Consider the following 17,805-nt stretch of genomic DNA (forward strand, 5'->3'; position numbering starts at 1 on the left):
TCATTCTATTTCAATATATTATGGGCAATTGTTTTGATAAGCATTTGTGTTTATATTGTGTACATGATTATTTATTTTTCTCATGTGCATAATAAGCTAAAAATGACTTAGTCTGAGTGGAAATTAATTATGAAAACGATAAGTTTGCTCGATTCATACCAAGGGTAAAAATCACCATTAGTATCTCGTTAAATTGAGTGCAGCAATATTTTCTATGTCAATTTTCTTTTATTATAATGGATTCAATTTTCCCTTGTGTAAATGGAAATTTGAACATTTCAAATGTCTGTGCTGAAGATTATTTGACAACAATTTGTCAGATTATTCTCAGTCGGAAACTGTATTGCAAAAACTCACAAAAAATGAAACTAACAGAAAAACAAAGATTAGAAAAGTGAAAAGGAGCTAGCAATGATATTTATTGTAAACGATATCTTATTAATAATAAACTCATCACAAATACCAGGCTTACATTTTGTATTTACGCAAGACGCGTGTTTCGTCTACAAAAGACTCATCAGTGACGCTTGAATCAAAAAAGTTTAAAAGACCAAATAAAGTACGAAGTTGAAAAGTTTTGAGAACTAAAATTTTGCCAAATACAGCTAAGGTAATCTATTCCTGAGGTAGAAAAGCCTTAGTGTTTTAAAAATTCAAAAGTTTTGTAAACAGTTAATTTATAAATATGACCATATCAATGAGAATTCATGTCAGCACAGAAGTGTTGACTACTCGGCTGGTGATACCCTCGAGGAATTAAAACTCCACCAGCAGTGGCATCGACCCAGTGGTTGTAAATAAACTCATCATAGATACCAGGATTAAATTTTGTATTTACGCCATTACGTAATTTCATCTACAAAAGACACATCTTCATAACCTATATCGTTCTTGTTGTATTTGGTAACGCCATAGTATTAAGTTTATAAATATAAAATAAAACAAAATGTTGATGATCGGTATTTTATTCCATGGCTTGCATTGTCGGATCTTTTAGCTTGTACTTTTAGATCATCGTTCGAGACAAATCAACCCTGTTTACTTTCGAGGAACATTGCTTTGCAAATTATGTTGGATTCCAGTAAACATTACTTCTGTAATTCTGTCGTTAGCTATAATATTTAACATGTCGTCCGTTTGGACAAAAGATAACATTGACATGAAAAAGAGTTGCACTTCGACTACTTATTGGATTTTCTGTTCTTCCAACGATGGTATTGCATGTGTAAAATAGAGAATTTGAATTATTTAATACTAAAATAAATGTAACGGGTTATATTTGTGACATTAATATAAACAGAGTAGAACTGGGGTTTTTAATTTTTGTGGCCTTTGCGTAAATCTTTGTTCTCCCTATATTGAGTGGGTTACTAGTTTTCAATACTTTAATTGGGTGTACAATTTATAGGCAGTTACATGGTAGGAAAAACGGCTTCATCAGAGAGTCAGAACTGAACACCCATATCAAAGCACCAGGCCTTGAAGGCATAAACCTTGCTCAGTGCTCGGAGCACAAAAATTATGCTCGAAACCAGAAATCCAGCAATTTGATTGGTTGAATTTCGAGTCTGAGTACAAAAATCATGCTCGAAAGATTTATGACCATGAGGCCAGAACAGTGTGTCAATATCAGAGCAGAATCCTAACAGGGAAAAGAAAGAAACATTGAAAGAAAATTGGTTTATTTTCTCACAATTTCTCCTACATATCTATGATGGTAGCGATTGCGTTTTATCTGTCGTTTGTGCCAAAGTTCATAATACTTGTTATGTCGGTTGGAAACGATAACTTTTGGATAAACAAAGGCAAAGGTGAACTTGCAATGTTAGTAGCAATTCGTGAAATAAACGTCATAAAATCCTGTCATTTATGGGTATTATGACAAACTTTTTCGACAAAAAAAAATAGTTGCTTAAATGCAAATGTTTGTTTTATCACTGGAATAGAGTATTCCCGAAATAATTTCAATGAATACATAGAACCAACTATAAACGAGCGGGAAGGTCTAGTGAAAAACTGGTAATCAGTTGTTCAAATGGGGCCTTAAAATATAAAAAAATTAATCATTTTTGGAGTGTCAAAAAACGTAGGAAGTACTCGACAGATTACATGCTCATATTGTTAAATTTTAATCTTTTCAAAGTTTTGATTTTTTTCTACCACTTTGCATTATAATCTCATTGGAAAAACTTCACACACCTTATTAAATGTTCATTTAAGGTAGCACAATACAAAGATTTTTCATCCCAAATCAGACACCTTTAAACTGATATAATTCCACTCATCTTTCTTTAAATTTTATAAATGAGGTACCAAAAGAAAGAAGAAGGATTAATCTTTCAAATTGTGATAATTTCATTATGACATAATTATTACATAATTAATTGTTATGTAATAAGTTGCCATATTGTGATGTCCATACTTGAATGAATTTAGCTTCTTTGTTATTCATAGCATCCAAAAATATTTTATAGATTCTTGCACAACACAGTTTGACCTCCAAAACTGTCTCTCAGATTTTTCCTATTGCATTTCATTCTCTCATAAATCTTAAATGAAGTTTGGAACATCAATTCATAAGAGACCACTAAATTCAATTGGGTATAAAATTTGTTCTATTGATGTTTTTGGAAATCTGACAAAAGGACGTCATCATTCGTAAATATAAATCAACGTGAAGAAATCTTATACGTTCACGTATTTCGCATCCAATCACTTATGGTTATATTGTATACAAAGCTTTAAAATGTCGTCATTCACCTCAACAGCTAATCAAACATTAAAATAGACTTATTTAGAAGGGTTATAGTTACCATACTGCTACCAGGATATTAAAGATGGCAATTTTGGAATTAATATTGATTCACTAAAAGGGTCTTTGCATCGGAAATAAACACGTTTATTCTAAAACCATTTGTTGGCATGACACGCGTACAATGTTCTTCTCGTATATTTATGGTGGTTTGATTTCAAACCCTTTACGTTTCGGATTACTCTTGATTTTCATATGATGAAGTCATAATCTTTCAATCAGTTTAAGTGAGGTCTGAAGCTGGCATGTCAGTAACTGCAGTAGTCCTTTATAAATTTATGTATCATTTTAATTTTGCTTAGTTTTTTCTTATTACTTATTCTGACATCGGAGTCGGACTTCTTTTAGACTGACATTTACCGTGCGTTTTTTTGTGTGTTTGTTTATTCTATATTGGTTAGAGGTATACGGGGGCGATTGAATTATTATAAAAAAAAAATATTCACAGCACTGCATGTTTGTGCCAGTCCCAAGTCAAGAGCCTCTGTACTTTATTAGTCTTGTGTGTGTGTGTTGTTTTTTTTTTAATTTGTTCAGTTATAAATTTAGTGTGACGTCCATTTTCACTGAACAAGTACACATTGTTAAAGGGCCAGCTGATGACCACCTCAGGTTGCGGGATTTTCTCGTTGTGTTAAAGACCCTTTGGTGGCCTTGGACTGTTTTCTTCAATTTGGTCGGGTTGTTGTCTCTTTGACATCTTTCCCAGTTCCATTCTCAATTCTATGTTTAATTCAAAATCTAATTCATGTATAAATACATACTAAAATAATGCCATTATGGCATAATGTTCTATATTTGAATTATTGGATTAGTTATTCTATAGTTCAGACACACAAGATCTATAAATAGTTACACACATTACAAATTAAAATCATAACACTTTTTTACGAGGATATAATGTTAAATATTTACAATATCGATTCTATTCTATAAATGTTTATCAAAATTTCACATACAACTCAGACACGCCATATTCGTAACAATAACGCTAAAAGTAACATTACGAACTTTTGAGCAAATGACACACGTCTGATGTGTTTTCAATTTTTTATGCATTTAACAAAAGTGTACTATCACTACTATTGTATATGGTATAACGTCGGAAAAGTTGTGAAACTATAATATCAAATGTATTGCATTTCTCCGAATTTCGTAGAATAAAATTCACACGATATAGCCATCAGGGAAACGGATGAAGCAACTTTGAGTTCTGGGATGATTTAGTGATTTTTGTTGGACAATTATACTGCGGGGTTATGGTGAAATGTGTTCATAATAAAACGAAAATAAACATGAAAGCGAAAAGGGTAAAGTTTGGTGAAAATCGAACAGACCATTTGGTATGTTTCTGTATTTTTCTATGAAGATGTATTTATCCTCTTCACTAAGTTACAATAACAAATATATGAAGCCAGTTTAAAGGTTCCAACTTTCTTTTTCCTTATTCATATTTTCTTTGCAAAAAAACCCAGATTTTTAACTGTAGAACTCGAACAAAGCCTTGACAATAGAAAAGGGTGGATTTTCAGTGAAATAAAACATAAATACACAGAAGATGTTGAACACAGCGTACAGTACAGTAATGAAGCAATAAAGGAATTATAATTTTTATTGAATCTTATTATCAGTTTTTTATTCAATTTTATTATTTCCTCTCCCCGGCCATTTGGTGTACCAAATGAGTCATTTCTTCAGCAGTTATAATATAAAAGTCTTTCATGGATAAATATGTTGCTTTTAAATCTGCCAAGAATCTAACTTTATTGATATATACCAACGCCAAGTACTGTTTCTGACTATTTCTATGTCACCTTAAAACTCACTGTCTCGAGCCCGTGCATTAATTGTCATACAAAACAATTTCTTTACTTCATACTTAAATGTAGTGTCAAAAAATCCATATATGAAAGGATTAATAATGTGGTTAAAAATGTAAAAACGATAGAAAAACAAACATACAGCAATTGTTTTAGGTTGGTCAACCAGATTTCTCCAGAAGTTATGGTCCACTGATTCCGTCACCATCAATGTGATACGAGGAGTAAAAGTGATCATGAAAAATAAAGTAATTGCCATGAACATGTATGTATAACGGTGTGTATGAAAATGCTGCTTCAAAGCTGAAACGTTTTCTTGTAATACATCAAGAGATCGTCGCTTCTTCCGTTGCGATGGTTGATTGTCATCTACAATGCTTTCCTGACTATTGTTCACTGAAGACACAATGTCTATATCTATGCTGTCTACCGACGCTCTATTTTTACCGTCGTCTGTAGTTGACGTTGATATCGGTTTATTATTTTTGCCGAGCGGTCGTCGCCTGAGAGTCGTTGTTCGTCTGAAGATAATAAACTTTTTATATATCTGTTTTCCTATAAGAGCATAGAGAACGGTAAATGATATACAACCAGCAATGGCCGCAAGGAATTCTAATATAGTGTATGTTATGACACTACTACGGAATAAATCGTCTGTTCTCCCGATTTGTCCACATCTTGATCCAATCACGGACGAATTATTTGGATGAGGAAACTGCAATTCTCCGTAAAAGAATAATGTTGGAATCGAAAATATCGATGATGTAATAAAGCACAAAAAAATTGCAATCCGTTTCCAACGTAACGTTAATGTCAACAGTGGTTTGCAGACTTTCAGATAACGCTGCACTGCAATAACAACAAGCAGCAGCCCAGAAGAAATAGTCGTAGCTTGACTAAAATACCATAACACTTTACATATAATATCACTTGTAAACTTGGCCGGAAGTAGATTTAACGCAAGGGCATACGCTGAACCAACCGAACATGCCGTTAAATCCATCGTCGCAAGAACTGGAATGAAATACCGATCATCCTTTTTCTTCAACTTAAAAATGTATATGAATATTACTAAAACGTTACCGAATAATCCTATAACCATATATAACACTAGAATTATATTGTTTACTATCAAATGATTGCTGAGCTGGTAGTTCCAGTTATCTAGAATTTCTTCTTCATCCATTTTGTTTCTTTTAACTAAACAGCCTTATCTTTAAACTAGATACTTTTCCTATTACTCAGAGTAACAGCTTATATCTTATGATTCATTGTGATAAATTGAATCTTTTACAAACCACAAAATGAAAATAAAAGTATTTCTCGTAATTTCATATAAACAATGCTCATAAAAGTTTATCCCATATAAAGTGCACATGTTTAAGGAAATGAATAATCCAACTGTTAACCGGACCGTAACGGAAACGAGGTTGTCAAATTTGTAACGAATCTATAATAGTGTACAACAACCTACATATTATTTACATTTGTTAAATTAATGCATTGATGACTTTTGTTGTCATTAAAGCAATTTTTCTTTGTCAACGAACCATGAATGACGCTGTCACTTACGAGTATCTTATTATCAACGATTTTTTTTTAACTTGATTGTAGTATTTATCATGATCAGATTAATTGTGCAATACAAAAGCAATGTTTTATAGCTTAAAGCTTTTGTATTTTAGTTTCATTGCTGTCTCATTTTTGTTTAAGCCTAAAAAAAAATCTCCCAAGATGTATCGTGGAAGCCAGTTTGCTTTGAGAATGGGATATCGAAGATTCGTGGATCAAACCAGACTTGAAAATTGTATTGTGTTTGCTACACTAAGCCTTAGTGGAGCAAAATCAAAATAAAGCAAACTGCATATAGGACTGGTCAACCCCGTTTCATTATGGTATACCTTGGTAGCGTGACGTGTTTTCAAGCAGACTGTACTAGCAAGTTAAAAATCTGGCATAGTGTTTTATTTTAGTACAACTCGGGGTTTATGTTCATATCACAATAACATATTCTCGTCCTAAATCTTAGCTTAATTTGCAATGGGTCAATAGACATTTAAGTCATATATCACCCTCCTTACTATCTTTGGTTTTCGTGTTTAAATTGTCTTACACTAATCATTTGAGCTTGCTTTTCGGTGTGAGCCAAGGCTCCGTGTTGAAGGCCGTAATTTGACCTATAATTGTTTACTTTTTACACATTGTGTCTTAGATTTAGAGTTGTCTCATTGGCTCTCATGCCACATCTGCTTATTTCTATATAATAGAAAATGTAAAACTTTACAGAAGAAAATAATTGAGAGGAAAAATGTTCAAAATTTCTAATATTTCCACAACTTAATCATACACATAAGCCTCCGGATAGCGTGCTTGACAATGATCAAGATGGTACGTATATGTTAAATATTTAATGGCAATTAAAACATTACTAATGACACTAAATTATCTGGTATAATACAAACATAGCTGTAGTAAATGAAGTGATTAATAATTCTGAATAACAACGCTTTTGAACACTTCATATTAGCTAAGGCAGCTCGTAAATAAGCTTCTTTCGTATGATTGTTTCACATTTTTTCATGTCCGTTTCATTGATAGCTGACTATAAGGTATATATACGAGGATTCTTTTCTCATTGCTAAAGCCGCAAGGTGATTGATAATTGCTTGCTTCCCTGTCATTTGAATTATGATAGATAGGGGTCTCATTTTGGAGTGGGGGTTCTGATCCCGGATCCCGATTACTGTTTTGTCATATTCCCATATCCCGCTTACACTATGCAAGTAAGCAATTCTCATTTTTTTTTTGTAATTTCCAGTGTCTCGCTAGACTTCATTTCCCGTTTTCACGGCACAATATTTTGACCTTCACACGTCACGCTTACAAAAAATCGGCAATCCCGCGTCACGCTTATAGACCCCAATGAGACCAACTCGAGAGTTGTCTCAATGGCAATCATACAACACCTCTTAATATTTATATTCAAAATCTTCGAAAGTCTTAACCAGAATCCTTAAAAACCAATATTAAAGGAAACTGGTAAATTAAATAGCAAATTATCTTCCTATCTAATATGAACAACCAACGGTGTCCATTACAACAACAAGAAGATGTAACCATTCTCTTTATTTCATCATTTCTTAAACACATTGTTTATCCTTAAAATGATTTGAGAATGGTCTGCATTTGAAATTTCTCTTTTTATGATATTGTTATCCAATGCATCAGTTGTTGTTCGTCTTGTTTGTTTATAGTTTGTCATGATTGTTGATTGTTTAAACATTCACCGGCAAATATTTCATGCATATTAAGGACGAATAACAATGTAAGAATTAGTGTTGGTAAAAAGGAAAAAGGAACTATTATTTTATGTCCACCCGCAATTAACAGAGTATTAGAGAGTATTGATGCGAATAAAGCCATGCAATAGCTAAAATATCACATATTGACATCTCATGAGTTGTTGTTCGTGTTTGTTAATGTGCATATATCTCTATAGAAAGCGTCAATGTCCTTACTCTTAAAGATGCCGTCTCTCATTAGACTGAACGTATATGATATATGCATTGTTTTAATGAAAGTGAAAAATTCTGTTTCTGTTCAAAATTACAAAATTTATACTAGATATCTGAAACTCATTCAGCCTAAGTTTTGCTGAAATTGCTTCAGCAGTTTTAAAGCAAGCAAACTAGATGAACAAATTCAGAAAAAAATCTTTAAGGGGTAGATTGTCAGTTTTAAACTCTTTTGTAAATCTTACTTTGCTGAACATTTTTGCTGTTTACAGTTTATCTTTACTGCTCTACTAGTGGAACGTATCGTATCATGTTGTCAAGAAGAAAATGAATCTTAGTTTGCCATTCAGAAACAATTCTTTTCATGGACCTTTAAATCCTCCGTTCCTTGTGAGTCACATTGTCACAGACATTTTTAAACCCGAGACTATAATTATAAAACACTTACACGAAAGTAATTTGGCATCTGCCAAATCATATTATTTAATAAAAAGCAAATTAAAAATAGTTAGGTTTTTTATTTTTTTTTTATATAAAACTTAATACAACTGTCAGGTGTTCATACTATTAAGGAGCCCATATTGAATGATACGCTAAATATATCAGTGCCATGAATAACAAAGATAAAATGGCATTCTTCCAGTTCTCTTTCCGAAGCTGTTTCAGTGCGGAATCTGTAAATATATAATATTGCAAACATATATTCACGTTGTTGTCATACGAATATACCATCTTCAATATACAAAACAAAACACGAGAAAGGAGTTCATAAAATATATAATACGTTTATGATCCTCCTATAAATTGCGTGCAACAACTCTTTGAGGATTCCGTAGGAATCCGGGTCCGTCCGCCCTGATTTTGGTTCGCCCTAGTTACTGTTCGCCCTAGTTCCGTTTCGCCCTGAGACCGTTCGCCCTGATACCTGTTCGCCCTGATACCTGTTCGCCCCGGGTATGTTCGCCCTGATTTATATTTTTTAATATAGTGTTGTGTTGTGTGTATTCAATTGAATATGTTGAAGTCAGTCTACAATTTCGCCGAATATTTACGTATAATACCGTAGACCTTACACTTGACTCAATTTCAGAGCTAATCTCTTTACCTTTTTTACGGTCGTAATAAACAACATTAACTATAAAGTCATCAACATCAAAACCTTGACTAAAAGCCATGTCTATCTTTTCTTATTTTATCAAGCAAACAATAGATTTTTTTTTTTCTCTCTTTTTCTCAAGAAAACAATAGATAAACTATCAGAGTAGGAACATATGCACCGGTTCCATAATCCACCATTGTTATAACCATATATAACAAATTTGTCAAAACACACTTGAGATCAAAGAAGCCAAGTCACGTTTTTACCCTTCCAAGCTGACTATTTTATTTGAGAAAAATGTTATTTTCATTATTAATCCATCAAAGACAATTCATATACCAATCAGTGATATCAAAGATTTCAAATTATACCTAATCAGCAATCAAAATTCAATCAACAGTAATTAAACGTAATTATAAAATAAAGTGTTTCAATGCAGCCAAGAATTTTATTTAATTTTAATATTCTGTATTTAACTTTTAATAGATATACATAAATTTTAATATATATAAATATATATTTCTTTCATTATAAGTTTTAAATATAAAATATATACTATATAACATATAACATATACATTAATGTACATATCATAAATGAAAATAGGGCGAACGAACCCAGGGCGAACGGATTACCAGGGCGAACAAACTCAGTGCGAACGAACCTAGGGCGAACATGTAATCAGGGCGAACGATTCCGATACCATTCCGTAGGTGGCATGTTGCAAGGCAATTTTCTGTTCCTTTCCAATATACCCTCATTTTCCAGTGGCAATCCAAATTTCCCAAACCTTCATCCCGAATGGCCTCTTATTACAAGACCTACCTATTGTATTTATTGTTAACTTGTTCTCATCCTGAACATGCATGAAATATTTGCAACTGGACGTTAAGCAACCAACAATCAATCATATAAATCTAATCTCAATGGACATCTCGGACTATTCTTATTAAATTTTTTAATTTAATGTATTACGGACGACAAAATGTCTGAATTTAAAACGAAAATCAAATACATTTCAAGACGTATCAAGTCAGAAAAATCCTCACAAAAAGACGACTCATGCAAAACCTAAATGATCAGAATAGTAAATATTCTTCCAAACAGATTCATTACTTAAAAATAATAACAGAAAAATGTATTACCTTGAATTGCTATATCTTTTTTTAGTCGCTTTTGTTCCTCAGTCAGTTCTCTTCTGAAAAGAAAACAGAAATGAATGTTTATCGTGTGCTTGTTACGTCTATTGTTATATCAAAAAGATGCATAGCTAGCATCTAGAAAAACTGAAACCAAAGCTAAAGAATTATTACTTCCAGCTTCTAGGTGTTCCAACTTTTGCTACAAAAAAACATCATAAACTATGCCATATTAAAGCATTACTAAGCTGGTCATAAATTCGTAAAAATAATGCAACAAAAAAGAGAAGCCGTTTTCCTCTTGCGGATTGACTACTTACTAAGCCCAAGGAAGTTAAAAGGTTTTTGTATTAATAATTTCACTATTGATAAACAGAGATTATAGAAAAGTTGTTAAAATTCATGTTAAAGTCAAAACACTGACTACTCATGACTGATCTGAAGATATTCTCGTTGACTAACGGTTCGCCATTCAGGATGACAGACCCGGTGCTAAAAAAAAAGAAGATGTGGTATGATTACCAATGAGACAACTGTCCACAAGAGACCAAAATGACACAGACATAAACAACTATAGGTCAACGTACGACCTTCAACAATGAGCAAATCCTATACTTATAGTCAGCTATAAAAGGCCCCGATAAGACAATGTAAAACAATTCAAACGAGAAAACTAACGGTAGTACCCTTAATAATAATAACACTTTAAAACATTGTGCTGTCGATCCCCTTTTTTAAAGTTACCATCAGCAGTCTTTGATTGTCGCAGAGTTGCTAACTTTTGAAAATCACCAAAAATGATCTTTGTAATGATATGTCACTTTACTGATAGAAATGGGAACAATAATTTTAAATATGTGTATATATAGTACACAACCGTTACTATCAAATAATTTCATATACAATTTCTACCATTATAATTATCTACTATATAAGCGCTATATTTATTAAGATTTGCAATTTTTCTGTTTTTGGCGTGATTTAAAAACAGTTAAACTTCCAAATTTGTGTTTTCCAGTTTTTAACGATTTTTTGATGATTTTGCTATATTTTACCCAAAATCACTATTTACCCTTTTAAAGATTGCTATAAAGTTTTGAAATGATTAGAATAAAGGTTTTTGTCTTTTTTGAACTATCAAATGAACTTCTATTACCAATATTTATATTTTTCCTGTCCTGTTGGTAATCAATTCATGCTTTGTAAATCTCAAATTCCAACAAAATTCGGATGTTTTCACCTAAAATTTCATGTTTATAAAAAAACAAACTATTTTTTTATTATTTCATTTCATAAACACTGTATAACCTGTTCTAAAACATTTGATTTGAAATGATTATCATCAAAAATGAATGTTTAACAAGTTTTTCCCAGTTTTTCACTACTTTTGTCAAATTTTGCTATTTTTCACCCCAAAAATCCATTTTACCACTCCGATATCTTGGTAGACTTTTAGTATGTTACAAAGAAAGCCTTTTAGAATTGAAAAATATCAAAAATAATTCTGTTGCAATTTTTTTTTGAGGTTGGCCACATTTTTCATCTATTTTGATCAGACTATTAAAGATTACGTACGTTAGCAATTTGTAATAAGATTTTATTACTTTTATAACCACTTATATATGTATCATAATGCTCTATTGATATCACGAATAATTTTGTTAAGGATAGACTAATATATCCACTATTGCCTATGCCGGTCAGCCCATATTAGATTATTAGTCATTATTTCTCTTTAAGGGTAACTTCAATAATGTACTTATCGTGTTATTTCACAAATGTATAAAACGAAAAGTATGTAAGTATTTGTACTTTGTTTGGTATAATATTCTTTTTGTTTCAGTCTTAGACAAGGTTATTTTTAAAGTTCCTTCAATGCCAGAAAAAGTTCGGCACGATTCGCTTTCAATATTGATATTTTCATCCTTCACATAATTTGACTTTGATTTAAACAACTAAAAAGTTTGTATCATTATGGAACTTGACATAAAGTAAAGTCTATGGTTAAAGATAAATGTGTTTTTGGGGTCTTTTGTGGTTTCCTCTCCCCTCCCTTACAAAAATAAATAAACTTTTTGTACATAAATTAGGCCGTTAGTTTTCTCGTTTTAATTGTTTTGCATTTGTCATTTCGGGGCCATTTAAAGGTGACTATGCGGTATGGGCTTTGCCCGTGTTGAAGGCCGTACGGCTACCTATTGTTTTTAACTTCTGTGTCATTTAGTCTCTTATGGAGAGTTGTCTCATTGGCAATCATACCACATCTTCTTTTTTTATATTCAGCATGTATCAAGTAAACATAGTACACACTGAATAATAAATCAGTTTAACATTACAAAAGCTACTTTGGAAAACCTATAACTTTCTATTCAGTAAGCGTGTTTATTTTACCTTCTTTGGTCTGTTAATTCCTCCAATCTGAGAGACTTTTCTATATCTTCAAGATTCTCCTCATATTCTGATATTTGACGTTCTACTTCTTCTATCTAAAATTATAAACAAAAATAGCTTTCTAGAATTAAAAAGAACAAAATATTTCTACTTTGAATCATGGGAGAACTTATTTTTCTGGAGAGAGAGACATCAGTGAGATTGACTATGACCTACCGATTGCTGCTAAGTATCCAGTGGCAAGAATTACATGTATATTATCATAAATCGTTATGTGTGTACGGATAAATATGCTGAGTCGGCAGTGGCGAATTCAAAGGGGGGTTCCGGCCTGGACATTCAATGCATTTGAATGGGGACGTCTAGTTGGATCCCCCTTTTATCCTGTGTTTGGACCCCCCTTTTTTTAAATGGCTGAATCCGTCCTTGATCGGATCGTTTATTTTAGCTAAGGGTTTATCACTTTACCAGGACACATTATGTTGATATTCTTCGCTCAATACCTCTAAAAGATTAGATTTACCAGACTCACAAACAGAAAATACAAATATAAAAAGTCCAGTTTGCATAGGATAAGGAATGCTTATACTCATTAAAAAATACCATTGTTTTATGGCAAAGGCATACACGATGTGGGCATTAGTTTAACCGGTACCAGTTAGAGCATAATATACAATAATCGGACGATGTGACACTTTTTAAAATAATATAAAATAGGAATTGAAGGGAAACTCTTATCCAGGAACCAGTTGAGCAAATGAAATAAAATACTCATTGCCAACAGGAGCCACGTTAACAACTATTGCTACTATTGCTCTCTATAATTTATTCTATCTATCTAATTTCAATCATACATGTATTTAAATTTAACTCGAGTTGCAGGATAAATGCTAATCCATAGATTATTTAAATGTTTCTACAAGTCAGATCAAGAGTTCTTTTTGACAATCTTCAATTATGAAACTAAATTCTAAATTCTTTACTTTACCATGAATGGACACTCGAGGAAAAAATGAGAGGCAATACAGTGTTTGTTCGATATTTGCATTTTCTCCCAATAATAAGTGTTTTAAAATAATTGATTGTTTTAACTACTACTTCATCCTTTTCTATAATAAAAATCAAGAACAAACAAAAAACACACAATTTACAACGCAAACAAGTTTCAATTAGTTAAGACATCAGGAACAATGTAAACCGAAAGACGTTGATTTCTTTAATATTTCCTTTCAACATTTTGGTAACTTTTATCAACGAAATATAATTAATAAAGCCAAAAAATCAATTTTCTGACCTGCAATCATGATAGCAGAATATTATTTTCTAAACGTCTTATATCAAAACAAAATTTAAAAATCCAGATTCTTAAAGTACGGCTAAATTAATACTGTGTTTTCATTGGATGAGAACTTGCAAGTGTGTTCTAAATTTATCTCAACACGTACGTGAATTGGATCATCATCATTGTGTAAAAATTAATCAGGTATGTGATTTAACTACAAGGACATTAGGTACAAAGGTGTCATAAAAGGGGCGCATGAGAAATAAATTTTCAAGTATTCATTATAGCATCATTTTGACATCTCGCTTGTTGTTTCCACACAAGATTTTTTTCCACTGTGAACCGGAGATTAGTCGTGGTCAATCATGGCTTTATAGGGTTGTCTCCCTTTGCACAGTACATCTAATATTACCGCAAAATTACCGAATATTCATTTTGATTCATAAATGGTTTCTACTTACTTTTACCGATAAAAGAAAACAAATATGTATTATACTAATTAATGGCCCTTGATTGGCATCATGACAATAATATAAACTTTACAGTTCACTATATACTAGTATATGATACGTATAAGAATAAGAATAATATTAATCTAATCAAGAACCCATAAAGGGCATCATTTTACAACACAATATGATTGGAAAAAGCAAAACAGAAAAACTAATACCATACTATAACGTTATGACCGTGATTTTTTTGGTAGTTTATGATGCAGAATGGAATGTTGCACTGTATACTACTCTGTCGAACATCTGTATTCAATAAATATTTCAGTACAGACAAGATCAGTGACAAAGTAAGCCACGTGAACGTGGTCCCCTTTTCTTACATTGATCTGTTTTTAGTTTGTTTTCCGTCAATTCTTTCTATGACTGTGTTGAGTCTTACATTGGGAGTAGTTTCCTAAAACAATAAACTGTGAACCAAAAAAAAAACCAGACTGGTTAATACCATATGTATACATCACGCAAACTATACAGCCAGGTTTGATGTTAAACTAGCTTTTTCCTTCATTAAACCATGCGGTGGCTGTCAATTGATTATAAGACACTTTCTGTTTTAATAATGAGGTTAAAACCTAAAAAATGGCGAAAACACACAGCAATAATAATAAATTATACATATTTTTTTTAATTAGTTGTGTGTTTATAATCTGTATGTACATCTGATAAGAACTTTGATGTGTCTTTAAACAGATAATGCGGCAATCGAAAACTTTGCAAAGATGATGATTGATTTCGCTGTGCTTCGACTAGTAAACGAGTCACCGTATAGATTTGAATTTTATCAGATTGGCAATGTATGTACACTATTTCTATCTGTAAGTGCTTTTGTTGATAGAGGTAACTTTGTCTAGTGCATTATTGTGTGTATTACCATTCTGTGTATAAATGATTGTTTTTTGCTATAAATACTATTCCATTCCAATATATCATATGCTGATTTCAGCATTATCGTTTGTTTTAAATCATTCAAAAATTTAGGACATTCCATTCAAAACGTAAATCATTGCCAGTTGGTAAGCCATTTATTGTAATTTTGTCACTTTTTAATTTTATACAGATCAAAGAGAAAATCAGACAAAAGCAGTTTAATGACAAAGAAAAGAGAACGAAGTTAATAGCGATGGAAAATTTACAAGGTTTTTGTGAGATAAAACAAGAGCATACGAGTGCCACAGTTACAGTTCAACCAAATACTGAAACCTACATAATCAACCCTGATTTAATACAGACTAATGTTGAAGGTACTAAATTTGAACAAGACAATTGTTTCGCAGAATCTGTATTTAACATTACATCTGTATCAGAATGTTATTCAACAGGCGCACAAGTTTCTCACTTTGGGGATTCGCCAAAGCTCATAAAGTTTGAGAAGGAAATTGACGATATCGTTACGGAAATTGGTGTTGAGATTGGTACAAATAAATCCAGTACTAAATGTAAAACTTGCTTGAAAGAGTTTTCAAATGTCAGTAATTTAAGAAGGCACATGAACACTCATAAAGGAAAATCAAGTGATGGTAAGAAATTTAAGTGCGAGATCTGCGGAAGAATTTTTGAAAAGAGATACCAACTTGTAAAACACAAAAAATCTCACATCGGTGACGTTGTTAAAGATGATAAACAGTTAAAATATAAATGTGGAATATGTGGGAAACAGGAGTCGAATAAGAGAGAGTTTGAGGATCACATGAGAGTACATACAGGCGAACGACCTTTTCAGTGTGACGTGTGTGATCTCTCCTTCAAACAGAAGAGTCATCTCAGACGACACAGTCGTGTTCACACTGGAGAATATTTACACGAAGGAAGTTTTATACAATGTGATGTCTGTGGTCGAAATTTTGGCCAAAATCATCAGCTAGTTCGTCATATGAAATGCCACTACCCAGCTAAGAAAGAATTTAAATGTGACCTTTGTTCAAAAGAGTTCAACGAAAAGCATCATCTGGTACGACATGCTCGGTTACATACTGGTGAAAAACCTTACACGTGTGAATTTTGTGGGCGTTGCTTTACTACTGACACTGGTTTGACTATTCACCGTAGACTTCATACAAATGAAAAACCTTACACGTGTAGTTTGTGTGACAAATCATATACACAATCGACAGCCTTGAAGCTACACATGCTTGTGCATTCTGGGGAACCTCGTTATACGTGTACAGAATGCGGAGAGAAATTTGATAAACCAAGCCTTCTTAAAAACCACAAGCATTGAATTTTCAAATAGTGCATATACATGGGCATATTTATTATATGTTTTCTGTCGGAATCTGATATTTGGTATTTGCGTTGGTGACTCAGTAATGCTTTTAATTATGGTCGTTTTGATTTCAAGTATTTCGGTACTCCTGCTTTCTGTAAAAGACCGGACTTCACTTAACGTATTGATGGACAAATCTCCAGTATTAGTTTTTCAATAAAACAATTTATATTTCTTTTTGATTTTTTTAAAATGCCTTTCTGTGCATCAATAGATTTACTTCCCGACATTGTCCAAATCCTTTATTGAGGTCCCTCAATATATGACAATTGTTCGTCATATTTGAGTCAATATTTGGCGGACGTAGACATGTTAGATCATACACACAAATTGATGACAATTCAGAAAGGGCATTATAATGTAACTTTGATCAATATTATAAGCTGGTTCAGAATGCGTTCTGTTATATAGATATAGGAAGATGTGGTATGAGAGCCAATGAGACAACTCTCCATCCAAGTAACAATTTATAAAAGTTAACCCATATAGGTCAAGGTACAGCCTTCAACACGGAGCTTTTGCTCACAACACCAAGCTATAATGGGCCCAAAATTTACCAGTATAAAACCATTCGGGAAACCAACGGTCTAATCTATGTTTATATATTACTAGGTTTATCTGTTTCTTAAAAAATGCATGTATTGGTAGTACTAGATCACTGCGATTGAAAGCTAGTCGCTCAAATGATATAATAAAGGTCGAGTTGGCATTTAAATTGAAATTTCAGTTATCTGAAAGTTAATCGAATATTCTCTTAACCATATATTTCAGAAACTTAGCATATAATTATACTACAGCAATAATGATGCATATAAACAAATATGAAAGCAGTTCATTTTCGCCACAAAAGCAGTACATTTATTCAATTGTGCATATGTGACAATTTAAATTATACGGGAGAGACGACTTTCAAAAATATATATAATAAACATTATAAATCTTGCAGGTTATTCTTATACAAGTCAACAAACACAA

General features: G+C 32.3%; 2 protein-coding genes across 2 annotated transcripts in view; both read right to left on the reverse strand.

Moving 5' to 3' along the window:
- Window positions 1-4,411: 4,411 nt before the first annotated feature.
- LOC139516752 (cholecystokinin receptor-like) lies at window positions 4,412-6,228 on the reverse strand. The gene has a single exon (XM_071307037.1). The coding sequence runs from the start codon at window positions 5,816-5,818 to the stop codon at window positions 4,628-4,630; it is 1,191 nt and encodes a 396-aa protein (XP_071163138.1). The 5' UTR covers window positions 5,819-6,228; the 3' UTR covers window positions 4,412-4,627.
- A 1,512-nt stretch (window positions 6,229-7,740) lies between these two features.
- LOC139516754 (coiled-coil domain-containing protein 167-like) overlaps window positions 7,741-17,805 on the reverse strand; it is a 40,703-nt gene continuing 30,638 nt past the window's right edge. Inside the window, exons 2-4 of the mRNA XM_071307039.1 lie at window positions 12,777-12,871; window positions 10,392-10,444; window positions 7,741-8,821 (exon numbers count right to left, since the gene is read on the reverse strand). Of these exons, the coding sequence (XP_071163140.1) occupies window positions 8,715-8,821; window positions 10,392-10,444; window positions 12,777-12,871 (255 nt within the window). The 3' untranslated portion in view covers window positions 7,741-8,714. The remainder of the gene's footprint in view (window positions 8,822-10,391; window positions 10,445-12,776; window positions 12,872-17,805) is intronic.

The sequence above is a fragment of the Mytilus edulis genome, chromosome 3 (genome assembly GCF_963676685.1).
Source record: "Mytilus edulis chromosome 3, xbMytEdul2.2, whole genome shotgun sequence".
Lineage (NCBI taxonomy): Eukaryota > Metazoa > Mollusca > Bivalvia > Mytilida > Mytilidae > Mytilus > Mytilus edulis.

Coding starts and splice junctions, on each gene's coding strand:
- LOC139516752 (XM_071307037.1), bottom strand. CDS start 5,818: ATGGATGAAGAAGAAATTCTAGATAACTGGAACTACCAGCTCAGCAAT.